This window comes from Antechinus flavipes, chromosome 6, assembly GCF_016432865.1.
Source record: "Antechinus flavipes isolate AdamAnt ecotype Samford, QLD, Australia chromosome 6, AdamAnt_v2, whole genome shotgun sequence".
In the NCBI taxonomy this organism is placed as follows: domain Eukaryota; kingdom Metazoa; phylum Chordata; class Mammalia; order Dasyuromorphia; family Dasyuridae; genus Antechinus; species Antechinus flavipes.
Genome location: NC_067403.1, coordinates 88,223,469 through 88,237,025, shown reverse-complemented (window position 1 = coordinate 88,237,025; position 13,557 = coordinate 88,223,469). Strand labels below are relative to the sequence as shown.

The 13,557-nt window shown below is 39.3% G+C and overlaps 1 protein-coding gene across 7 annotated transcripts in view; it reads right to left on the bottom strand.

Annotated features, from left to right (window-relative positions):
* RAPGEF2 (Rap guanine nucleotide exchange factor 2) overlaps positions 1-11,208 on the bottom strand; it is a 294,557-nt gene extending 283,349 nt beyond the window's left edge. For all 7 annotated transcript variants that reach the window (XM_051965601.1, XM_051965605.1, XM_051965603.1 and 4 more), the window contains exon 1: positions 10,474-11,208. In XM_051965601.1, coding sequence (XP_051821561.1) covers positions 10,474-10,542 — 69 coding nt within the window. In that variant the 5' untranslated portion in view covers positions 10,543-11,208. The remainder of the gene's footprint in view (positions 1-10,473) is intronic.
* Positions 11,209-13,557: the final 2,349 nt, after the last annotated feature.

The following is a 13,557-nucleotide window of genomic DNA, read 5'->3' as shown; positions in this document are numbered from 1 at the left end:
AGGAGGGGGAAAATGGAAACAGAAGTTTTTGCAAGGATCAGTGTTGAAAAATTACCCACACATATGTTTTGTATATAAAAAGCTATAATAATAATAATAATACATATATATAAATAATAAAAATTTTTAAAAATTAAAATGCTTATTCCCTAAACCTTATGAAACTTAAACCATTAGATACACAAATGAAACAAAAACATTTCTACCTTTAATTTTATCTTTTACCTTTCAAAAGAACATGGAATGACAGATATAAAGACAAGTCAAAATTCTAAATCCCAAGGATTACATAAGGTCTCATTAGCAATAAGTGGCAGTTTTGAGATTTGGAGCTATAATTTTCTTAAGAATCTGTAATACTATTACTATCATGGCTATCCTACATCAAAAAGGATTATTTCCTCTTCTGTCCTTTCCATTTGCCCTAACTGAATATTTTCACCAAAATCTGGGTCAATAAAATCATTTTAATTTGAAAACCTGAAAGTACTTCCTTGAGATATCTAAAGAACTTAATTACTTCCATAAATGAAATACATATACATATATATACAAAAAGGAGTTCATTTTATTAAGAGAGCATCACAGTAGAAAATAGGTGGCATCAGCAAGAGAAAAAAAGAACTTTGGAGTTCCCTTTAAAGTCAGATGAAAAATTAGATAAAGATCAGTACCCCTCCTGTTCTCTGAAAATCTTCCAACCCATGTTTCCTTCAGAGAACTTCTTTATATAGCTCAAATTCAAAGTTAAGAGGATTATAAAGAAAAGCTATGTTGTCTTAAGGATTCCCAATTTATCTTCCAGTTGTTTCTTAGAAAAGCATGAGGCTTTTGAAAAGGTATGCAGCTTTCTGCATCCTGTGCTCAAAAATGCATAGTTTACACTCTTAAAGGTCTTCAACAAATAAAAAAGATTAGCTCATTCTATCTACCAGAAGCACAGAACACAAAAGGCAGTACAAGCAGTAGAAATTGGATAAATGATTACTGATTGATAGATAATATGCTTTCAAACTCAGTGACACTTTAAGATACCAAAAAATAAAACTAAATTAAATTCATCTGAAGAGCAACAGTATATTTTCATTCATATTTTGTTTTTCATTTTTCTTCCTATTATCACTCCAAATGCATAAAGCATCCAAAGATGTTAATAAACAAAAGCTTTTATTCATTTTAAATTAATTCCTCATTTAACACATCTCCTCTTTTACAAAACATCCCTAGAATAAAAACTTAATTGTTAAGTTTCACAAGTACATACTTAAAAGTTTCACAAGTACATACTTAAAACCACCATTTCTAATTTTCATCCCATTACTACAACTACAGGAAAAAAAAATTTCTAACATAAATTTTACAAAGTTGTTCAGAGTTTTTAAAATGTTAACTAACAGGACTTCATGAACTTAATATTAACAAAAAAGTCATTAAATTCTAACTACAAATCAAAACCATTAGTACACAGAAATGCAGATTTCAGAAGGAGTCTTGTTATTCTTATTGAAGAAAAAAAGGCAATGTCCTTGAATAAATGATGACCTGCTAATTACTGATATGACCAATAATGATAAAACAATATTTTTAATGAACAAGTTAAAGTTTGAGGAGGGGAGAGGGAAGAGGAGAAAGAGGAAGAGGAAGTAAAATATTCCTTTGAGAGGAATATCAATTTTCCAAATGAATTAGGTATATTTTCTACTTTTTCAAGCTTTAATTGCATAGTTGAAAGTAATAATGGGGCAGCATACAACACTAGCCCTTGAGTCAAAGAACTTGAGTTCAAATAAAGCCTAGCTGTGTTAATCCTAGCTGCTTTACAAAATAATAATAACAGCAGCAAATTAACTAACTTAGCTTATGCTAATACTTATTGTAGTGCTTGATATATGGTAGGTGATTTGTATATTTATGTCAGGCACTATGCTGAGTATTTTATAATAATTATGCCATTTGATCTTCACAACCTCAGGAATTATTTGATATTATTATCCCCATTTTACAGAAAGGAAACTGAGTCAAAGAGTTTAAATGACTTGCTCAGGGTCCCACACAGCTAGTATCTGAGGAGTTATCTGAACTCAAGTCAATCTATCCACTTCATCAGCAATTACCTCCATTACTAATCAAGACTTCAAATAGAAGTTTCCCCAAGATTAAAGTCTGTAACTAAGGACTCAGCTCTCCTAGTCTTTGTCCAATAAAACTGAGAATGAAAGATCCTATGATCTGTGGCTTGATATCATTTTCCCCATTTATTAGTTACCTCATAAAAATTCTCTTAAGAGATAAGCTATTATTAAACTGGAAGGAAGGAAACATTTATGAAGAACCTACTATGTGCCAGGGACTGGCATAAGCACTTAAATATTTCATCATTTAAATCTTCTTAGTGATTTTGGAGAAAGGTGCTATATTCACCCCAGTTTTACAGCTGAGGAAACTGATACAGAGATTAAGTGACTTGCCCAGGGTCACAGAGTAAGTGTCTGAACAGTCTCAGCTGAACTGGGATCTTCTTGAATCCATCCAGTACTTGGCACTATTGGCTCCCTCTAAATGGCTGTTGTCCAATCAACAATTAATTTCCTGAGAAATAGCTAGGATTTCTAACTGGTCACAAAGTTTTTAACTGAAGTCACTTGAGGAATCTTTTTTTCCTAAGCCCAAATATTCAAGAGTGGGGCAAGAAGAAGGGGATTTAAGAATAGGAAAAAGGTGGGATGGAACTTAAGCTGAAAAGACACAGGCAATGAGCCTCACAAACAGTATGTGAACCCAGGTGCTCTGACTTCATACTGCTTCATGATGCAATGATTTCAATAAGCTAAAAAGAGAAATCGAAAAAAGCAAACAGCTCTGTACACACATCCCTACTGAAGTAGCACTTTCTTAGGATATAACAGTTCAATTCACAAGGCTCAGATCTTTCCTGGAAAGATAACGATTGTAACAGTTGCCATTATGTAGCAGTCAGCTGATTTGTCTTCCTTTAATTGCTGAGACCCTCAGTGCCCTTTTGCCTATAATCTCCTAAGACTGGATGTGCTATATAGACGCCCACCCTTCACCTCACCTTCCACCAAAAAAAAAAAAAAAGAAGAAGAAGAAAAAGAAAAGAAAAAGAAACTAAATGTGACTAATTTCTTTTTTTACCAGTCTCCTGTTCGTGGTTAACCTGTGTAAGAGTGGAGGAAGGGGAGAAGTGTTCTAAAAAGTTACTATAATTATGTTGGCTGTATCACAAATAAATTTCCAGATCAAAACTCCTCAACCCTAATTTTACTCTTAGAAAATAAATGTGCACCTCCCTCCCTTTTTTGGTCAGAAACAATAGGTATTGAAAATTGCACATCCTGTCACTCAGTAGATGTAGTGATTAATTTTGTGTAACTATTTTCTACCCCTTCTCTCTTTTTTCCCTTTGTCATAGGACACTTTAGATAGAGGAAGAGGAGGGATATACTCAGAAATGACAGCAAATACAATTTTTAAAAAGTTAATTAAATTCATATGTGTGGGCTGGTAGGAGATGGTACAAGTAAAAAGTCACTTTGGACCTCTCAATTTTTGATGCATTCAAATGGGAAATTTTTAAAAATGCTATATTTTAAAATGTTGTATATTTGAAGAACTGGGTCAATAAGGGAGTCCATGTCTGATTATTTTGAAAAATCAGGAATATCATATATAACCCTTCCACCTACAGGTCATCCCACTCACAGTAAGTACCCATGGTGTCAGGCTCAAATGGAAATCAAATAGATCCCCCAAGTCTCATATTGACTTAGAAAATAATATATTTCCATATTTATAGTCTATTGTAGTTTTATTTGTTTTGTTAAATATTTCCCATCACATTTTAATCTGGTTCAATTCAATTCCCAGGTGTTAGACTGTTGCAGTTGGACTGTGTGACAGCTCTGAAGTAGCCTATCCCACAGGACCAGAGTTCAAATCCCTCCTGAGTTCGTACAAAGAGGCTATGTGACCCAAGAACAAGTTACTTAAAATTTTCAATTCTGAATTTCTAATCTGCATCTGTAGAACTCTCTATCCAGAGAGAGTTCAGTGCAGTAATGAAATCACAATGCAGACATAATAATAAAAATTTAATAGCCTACCTAAAATAAATGTAGTGGTCTTGCTTACATATATATAAGTTGATTACTTTAGCATACCAACTTAAGATCTATCAAAAAAGAAGCAAAAGGATAGTGAAGCACTCCAGTGGAGCGTGACACAAAATGCCAGGTATGAAGTCTAAGGAACTGGATTCAAATTTGTTCAGATGTGACAATGAGTATGTCACTTAACAATTCTGGACCTTAGCTTCTTCTAGACTGTACTAGATAGCCCTACACTTTAAGATCTAAGAGTCTTTACTTTCTCTAGTGCAGAATGGCAAAAGCCATGCTTCTTACGAAGGATACAAATAACATAGCCACAGCTGCTGCATCCATATGCATAGGTGGTAAAACTGCTTTCACTATATTTTAATTCAAATGAACATACAAAAAAAAATTGTAATCCAATGGTTACAAAGCAAGCCTTATTGCAATATAGTATATGGGGCTTTTTTCTCCAGGATATCATTCCCAGAATTTTAGCAATGATCAGAAACACAAAAGAGATAATTTCATGAGAACACTTTTTGGGGGGAAAAACAAAACTAGAATTCTTAAGTGACTAGACACAAAACTCTAGCTTAATATTCCCCACAAAATTACTAGAATATGAAATACTTCATCAAGCCCAAGGAAAAATACTTCATTCTCACTGGTCCAAAGCATGTCTTATACTTTCTTGGGATTTTCCATAGATTATAGGAGTGCCCCTCTCAAGGAGCTAACTCAAACTCTTTCAAATCATCTTATCTCAAACTTTAAAAAGTAAGTCTACAGAAATATTCAAAAATGCATAAAACTTAATCATGTACAAAAGAAGCATGAAACATAAAGTTGTGGTAATTGAGCCCCTAAGATCATCCAATTCCCAGATCTTTCTATTTCACTTGCTATGGTAATGACTGAGCCAGACCCAAATAAAATAGCCTAGTCCCCTTTCAAATAGTTATCTTTCCAGTAAATTGTATTAGAAATAAACATAAGCTACTGATACTGATCCCAGACCAGTCTTGAGAAAAGAGGCAGTGAAATATTGGTAGAGACTGTTGTACACACACTCCTACTTAGTTGATTTTCTTGATTTTCACAGTCACAGGAAAATTAGGGTGATCCCTGAGATTTAACAGTGGTGGAGGGAAAAAAAGAAAAAGTATCCATAATTGTTTTTAAAGAAAATCAAGTAAATAATTTTATACCATATCTGGGGAATATCCCAAAATTACATATTATCATTAAAAGACTAATAATTGGAAAGCTATCGTTAGAGTATGGTTTACTCTAAACCAACAACCTACTTATAAGATCTTTGTTGATATATTTTAACATATTTAACGCGTATCGGACTATCTGCCATCTAAGGGAGGGGATAGAGGGAGAGGATAATTTGGAACAGAAGGCTTTACAAGGGTCAATGTTGAAAAATTACCCATGCATATGTTTTGTAAAATTTTAGTTTTAATAAAATAAAATTTAATTTAAAAAAATAAGATCTTTGTTGAAAAGATGACTCTTGTGCCATAGCCAACATATACAAAGTTAAAGAATTATTTTTAATTATTAAATATGCCAAATGTTATCTTAAAATACCAAATCTCCCACAATACTAAGATTGTAGAAAAAAGGCATAGCATGTAAAGAAAATCTATTATCACATTAATGTAATTTGGCCATGTCATAGATGTCTATATCAATTTGAATTTATCATTTCTTTTTTACCTATAACCTCAAAATGCAAGGACAAGTTGTATAGAGATAGCATGGTATAGTGGATAGACTTCAAGTCAATAAGATCAAGATTCAAATTCTACACAAGATACTGTGTTAAGTGAACCTAGACAAAACACTTTCTGGACTTTAATTACCTTCCCCCTGTAAAATGAGGAAGAGGCTTAATGATACTAAAATCTCTTCCAGTTTTAAATCTATGCTATGATTCCATGAAGAATGAAGAATAACAGATGGACAATCTGAGAGATATACAAACTGAGAGTGCCAAAAAAATGTTTGGAGAACCAAAGGAAAATCTCAGTACACTGCAGCTCCCCTATGGGAGGATTCTCTAATAAGGGATTATGGAAATGATAACATAGAAGATAATCACAAAGGATGGGGAACCAAGGATGGGCTGTGAGTTTCAGAGATGGGAGTCCTGCCATTTACAAGATGATGGATCCAGATTATCTAAGAATCAAAAATGAGAGACTATGAACATTTTCTTTTTAACTAATGATCTCAAATAAATGACAGTTAAAAAAAAAGTCTTAGTTATTATTTAGGAACATAAACTCTTGAATCAAAAAAGTAACTAGTTAAAACTGAGCTTTAGCAGAATCAAAGCATCATTTGGCAAATGAAATGATGCAATTGTATTCACAAACAATGGTACCAAAGAACTTATTTTGAGTGAAAAATTTCCCTGTAATATTCATATTCCTTTCTCATAATTAAACCATTGTTTTTCCTAAATGTTTGACAGTTGAACATAACCCAAAGAAAGACAGAGACAAATTGAGATTTTTTTTTTACATAGGCACTTTTATCAAGGAGGACCTCAATCAAAGAAACTGACTCAATCTTCTCCTTATATCATGAAACATTTTCTAATGACAATTTGTAAAAAGTTAACATAGTCCTGTGAATGAGATTATCTAATCAGACTATTCACGATTTAGCAAATGAATTAATGTATTCAAGTGAACAAATGGTTCCCAAAAAATTCAAACTGTTTTGCCTCAATATAAGTTTATCTTTACACAAGACATGATGTTAAAAAGCTCATATTTAGAAGAGTAACTCAAAACATTATATGAAGCTTTCAAAAGGTGCTGATTATGTGCACAAGGGAGATTAGCTACTGTGCCACCTGAAATGTTCCCCCCCACACCTAAAAAAAAATTAAGTTACGGCAGACAGGAGCCTTTCAAAGGGGTAGAAACCACTAAGTTACATAAATAGTTTGGAAAATCATTTCATTATATGAAGCCTTGAGGGATGAAGCTGTTTGCAATTTATTTATTTCTGTTACATCATTAAATTTATTTAGTGATGGAACTTACCATTTAAGTCTTTAAAGTCATGGACCCAAATAGTTTTTAAAAACCAATTACTTAAGAGAGCTGGTGGTTTGGGTTTTTCCATCTGAAATAACCTGAACAATATAAACATGCACATGTCTCTTTTTATTATTATTTTCTCAGGCTTTTTGGCTCCTTGAACACAGTACTCCATTGACTGAAGCAGTCTGGCCAGGTTTTCAGACCCTGTGTAACTAGGGCACATAAGGAAGTGAATTTTTTTTTTTCATTGGACTTAGGGTTTTTAAATCTTTTAAAAGATGGCAATGATGTATTCCTTCTTAAACATGAGTCCTCTATCAAAGATGTTGAAATAAAACTCAAAGGAAAACCTTGAAATGATGTGTACTTCAAAAATAACTTCTCTTTCCTAAATATCAAAATCTCTGGGTTAAACAAAAGTTCCTCCCACTATCTGTCCACTTGATCTGCCAATTAATTATGGAGACTACCTTTTCTGTCATCACAGATTTTCAGGACAACTGATTTATCTAACTACAATACTATGCCTTCACTGAATTTGAATCAGAAACTAAAATTCTGGATAAGTTTCAAAATAAATATTACTTCTACCCTTTGCTCTCTAAGTCTTACCAAGGGCCAAACAGAACTACCTTCCATCTTCCACACAAAAGTCAGTCCTTCATAAATCGGAAGACAGCTAACCTATCACAAACCTATCACAAACCTCAACCCTCTGTCTTCTCTTCTCCAGACCAAACATGGTTTGGTTCTTTAACCAATCTTTACATACATGATCTCAAGGTCCTTCATCCTAGTACAATTAGTCTGTATTATCTAAGGATAATCTTGTCTAATGATATTTAGAAACTATTGTCAATGTATAAAATTGTATATGTATAAAATGTATAAACTAATGTCAATGTATAAAACTTTACCAGCTGTGTGACCCTGACCAAGTCACCTAAACTCTCAGTTTGATGACATTTAAGCCCCAATTTTGATAACTTCCACCTTTAAATTTATGATGCCAAGGTTCTTTACAAAAATGATCCTCAAAAATATTCCAAATATCTATTGAAACCTTGAAAGCCCTTTCTCCAAGTTCCTAATTTAGCTGTCTATAGAGAACCAGGTTTCTAATGTTGACTCCTTATTGCATTCAGGCTAATTTCTGTGCTATATCCATTTTATTCAACTCAATTCTACATAACTGGCACAGAAACAGGAAAGTTTAACAGTTCATTTTATTTGGCACATGCTTTCAGCTGTCACAGAAGAGGTTTTGTGTCTTCCACCTAGTCTGATGGCCCACCACCTGAATGACTGTTTCTGAGAAATTGCTAGTCTACTAACTGATCAACAGCAATGTTCTTTTTCTAATCTGCACTAAACTTACATCATCTCCCAACTCTCCTTCCAGGGTTCTAAGGTTCTAAGCATATGATTTCACTTCATATTTCAAACAGCATTCTTTTTTTAAAAAGTGAAATATCTAACAGAAATTTGCTTTTCAAATCATAACCCTACTGAGCCATCCATTTACATATGGAGAAGTATTTGGAATGACTGCCAAATATAAAGCAAATACTACATGAGACAGGGATACATAAAAAGGGAATACTATGCATCGGCAGAACCTTCCTTTTTCAGCTGAAGTAGTTCTTTTGAGAAGAATCTTTCTAGAGATTGATTAAAATAATTTTATTTACAAAATCAGTCTTTCTTTGAATTGGTCAATGTATGCAATCATTCTGTGAGCTCCCAGATACCCATACATCAACTTCCCTGGAAAATTTTTAAGTGAGACTCTCAATCATCCACTAGACTTTTGTCAAAATGAGACTATAAACCTGTATAAAATGTCCATGTTCTATGCTGCTTGCTTCTTTCTTCATGTTAAAAGAGGACAAGAAAAAAGAAATGATATCCAAACATAAGGAGGAGGGTAAGGAGGAAAAACAGGTCTGGTAATAGGACATTACCAACTCAGAGAAAGAGGACATCATGAAGACAGGACAGATGGCATTAAACTCTAATGAGTTAAGTAACGCTTTCAGTCATTAATTTCAGAACTTCAGCTTCTGTTAAGGATCAGAAGAGCTTATTTGTCTTAAGACAGTTGGAAGCAGCATCCCAGCTAGTCATCAATTCAAAACTGAAAGAATACGTAATCGTTCAGCATAATTCAGTCAGTTGCAAAAATAAACACCCCCCCCACCTCCCACCCCCCACCCCCCCATTCCCCCCCACCCCCCCCACAAGAAACTGATAGAGGAGGGAAAAGTCAAGCACATTTGTTATAAAGTTTCCCTCATCTCGAATAGTCTAAAATAGTCAAATGCCACTCACTTTTCTCTCCAACTCAAAAAAAAATTTTTTTAAACCTCACCAAATTTAAGTTTCTAAAGGTAATGAACTATCAACTTGGAAAATGTTGGGTGATGTAAAAGAATAAGTTTCCTTTTGTGCAAATTGGTCAAATATCATCATTACCTATGCATGTAAATATCCCCAATTTGCGGTCACAGTTCCGTAATCTAAACTACAAACATTTCAAGAGCACCATCTCTGGTATTAAGCCAATATTTTCACACAGGGGTGGGGGTGGGAAGAAACTTAGCATCCTTCTTTAAAGGGCACTGTTAGATAAAATTACACACACACACACACACACACACACACACACACACACTTTTCTCTCCTAGAGAGAATAAGATTGCCAGAATATTAAATTCAGTATTTTGATCGCGTTGTACAAAACTAACCCAGCCAATAGTATACCTCCACTTTTGCACGCTCCCCTGAGTTTCCCTCTACACATTATTAGAAAAGGAGACATAAAGACCTCCAACTAAAAGTTGAAAGGGCACCATGCAGAGGAAGAGAAGTTTCCCAGGAGTAAAATCTCCAAGCCTATGAAGAGTTGGTGACCGATGGCCCATAGTAATCCTGAAAGAGGGATAGGGGGTAGATGATTTCTGAGTAGGAGGCAATAGAAAGGAGAGGGAGGGAAGACTGATGATTAGGGACTGACAAGGGAATTCAAATCATTCACCCGGGAGTAGAAGGCATATCCCAGGGCAAGGAGATGCGAGGGGAAGTAGAATAGTTGGAAAAGGGAAGGTATGGAGTAGTGAGGGAAGGGCAAAGAGCGCCAGGGGGCGGCAAGATTTGGTCATGGGGGAGGGGGGCAGTAGGAGAGTAAAGGGTGGCTGAACTGGGAGAATTAGAGAGAGAGGGAAAGTAGTGCAAATCGGGAAAGGCCGTCGTCCGGGGCGGCGAGCCACGCGAGGGCCAAGGGCCGGTACCTGGGGGCTTCTCTCGGCTGGGTTCTTCATTACCGCCTGGCGGAAGCTGTTATCCACGTAGGACGCCATCTCCCCCCCGCGGGGCCGGGCTGGGGCTGTTCCTCCCAGCAGCAGCAGAGCTTCGTCCGGGTCCCGCTCAGGCTCTAGCGTTTCCTCTGTGTCTCGATCCGTCCGCCCGCAGCGCAGCAACGCAGCCGCAGGGGACCTAGGGCGCGGGGTCCGCAGGGGGCTCCCGCGGACACTGGCCTGGCCGGGCCGGGCCGGGGAGTGGGGAGGGGAGGGGAAGAGGGAGGGGAGGCGAAGGGAAGAACGGGGAGGGGAGGGAAGGGGAGGAGATTGGGGGAGGGGGAGAAGAGCAGAAGGCGGCGCTCCTAGTGCTGCTGCTGCTGTTGCTGCCGCCGCCGCTGCCTCCGAGGCCGCCGCTCCCGGGCCTCTCTGTCCTGGGTTACTTGTTAGGGCCGGGACCCCGAATAGCCAAGCCCCCGGGAAAACACTCCCCGAATCTTTGCGGACCTTCAGCCCCGGTCCCCGGGCGAAGGGAGCAAGGAGCCGGGCTGGGACGAAAACTCTTCCTTCTCCTCTTCCCCCTAGTTTAGTCTCGGAGGCTTCCAGGCGCGCCCGGTTCCCTCGCTCCCGGGGCCAAGGACTCGGACACGCCTCCCCGGACTCCTCTCGGGTGACAGTGGCGGCTCCTCCTGTCCCCGCCGGGGCTGAGTTATTTTTAGGGAGGTGGGGAGTAGTAACTGGGAGGTGAGATGGGGAGAGAGTAAAATGAGGAGAGCTGGGAAAGGGGTGGCAGACCGGGCCTGGTGGCCCTTCCTAGGGTGGAGATCGCGCTGCCCCTGAGAAGCTCCAAGGTCTTCGGGAGTCAGGACTCTCGGCTTTCGCCCCCTCCCCCAAATCTCCCCCGGGAGTCTTGGCGCCGCCGCCGCAGCGACTGGCCCGGAGGAAGGAAAGGGAGAGGCGAGCTCCCTCGCTGGCTCTCAAGTCTGGCCGCGGCGAAGCCCAGTCGCCAACGCCGCCGCCGCCGCCGCTCCGCTGAGGTTTAGTCTACTCGGCTCTGCCGTCCCCCCGGACTGCTGCTGCATCCCCCCGGGCTACTCTGCCTCCACCGCTGCAGCCTTCCCGGCCGCCGCCGCCGCCGCTGCAGCCTCCGTGGTCTCGGCAGCCGCCGCCGCCTCCCCCCATCCAGAAGCCCAGGGAGGGAGGCTGTCCCGGCCCGGGCTCTGCAGCAGAGAGCGCACGCAGCCGGGGCTGCAGCCCCTCGGCCCCAGCCGCTCTCGGCAACTTTGTTCCTCGCCCGTCTAGGGAAAGAGGGAGGGAGGCGCTGCAGGCGACTGCCCAGGCGGGGAAAGGGGGGGAGGACGCCTCCAGGCGGGGTCCGAGGGTTCGAGGAAGCTCCTGACCGACAGCGGAGCCGAGCAAAGCCCCCTTGTGTGAGTGTTTGTGAAGCAACTACTCCCCTCCTCCTCCTTCTCCAGCGCCTTCTGCGGCCGCCGCTGGTGCCGCTCCTTAGGGAGGAAGCGGCCTCCAAGGCTTGTTGCTTTGTGCTGCAACCATGGTGAAGAGTGAGTGACACCAACAGGGCGAGTCCAGGGGCAGCAGCATCATTCCGGGGGAGGGACTGAGGGAGGTGGCTCTGGGCCCGGAGCCTCCAGCCCCTTCTTGTTACTCCACCCCTCTCCCTCCTCCCGGCCGCTCTCTGCCGCCGCCTTCTCTGTCTAGGTTGCACCTACAGCCTGCTCTCCAGGTAAATCGAGTGCCGTCCCCCTGGGCCGACGTGGCTCGTGGAGCCAGTCTGTCTTCACGTCCTGCATTCTTTTTCTTCCTAGGTGTTCTTTCAGTCCGGAAGGAACCGGGTTGCTTTAGACAGGAGACTGGTTAAGCTCTTTACGAAGCTCCTTCTTTCTCCATAGGTTAGGCTCGAATACAAACATATCTCCATGCTATCTCCCCCAAGAGTCTCTTCTCTCCTCCCTATCCTACCCCCATCTCCTGTTACTCTTCTGGGGGTTCTGCTCCTGGGAGTTAAAGTCCAAAGGTTCTAAAATTTGCTAAAGAGAAAAAAAAGGCATCACCTCTGCAAAGCCAAATCCTTCCAATTGTTTACCTAGAATTTGGATTGGAGAATCCCCTGGGAATAATTTCACTGGATCTTGCAACACAAGTTTAAAAAAAAATTAAAATTTTCCTCACACCCTTCACTTTCCACTCATCTAAATAACCCGAAGGATTATGGTGACAGACAGGGTTCAGTTCCCCCAGAATTAGAATCAGTTGTCTAGTCAAACCCTCTAGTTTGGCAAATGAGGAAATGGAGCCCCTGAGAAGCAGAGCGACTTATCCAAAAATTAATTATTGAGAAAATAAGAATAATAAATCATATTTTATGCCTTTATTTTTGTCTAAAATCCTTCACTGCATCCAAGGATTTCCTCCTCAGGGTCACTTGATGCATACTAAGACATGATCCTTAGGGAATGAAAATTTATGTTTCTCAACTCTCCTTCATTTTCTCTCCTAATTTGTCTGTTCTTCCCCACAAGTATGCCACTTGCTTTTGTGCCCATTTGTGCACTTCACAGAAAGACAAACATCTAACAGGAAAAAGGAAGCCAATTTGATTCTCACTGGTTGTTTTTCATCTGCAGATGTTTTGGGTGAATAGGTGGGTGGTTGCCGTGCCTTCAGGAAAATTGTTACTTTTTTTTTAAACTGGCATTTTATTTATATGTTTTCATAATGGTGAAATCACCTTTGAAATTCATTTGAGATTTTCTTAGTCCAGTCAACTCCCATATGAGTGAAACTGAAAACTCGATGGAAATTTTTATCCCTTCACTATTTTATATCACTATCTCTCTTGACTCTTTCACCTTTCTGATTAACCCTATTTTCCAAATAGAGATACCATCAATTTAGAAGCTTTAATTCGTTTAAATATAGTGATTCTGAAATGCTGCAATGACCTCAGGTAAGGGAATAATCTTTTGTTAATCCACCCACAAAATAACAGCTACTAAACTATCATTTAACTTCAATTACAACTAATTTTTCCTCTTTATAATCTCTACCAATCTAAAC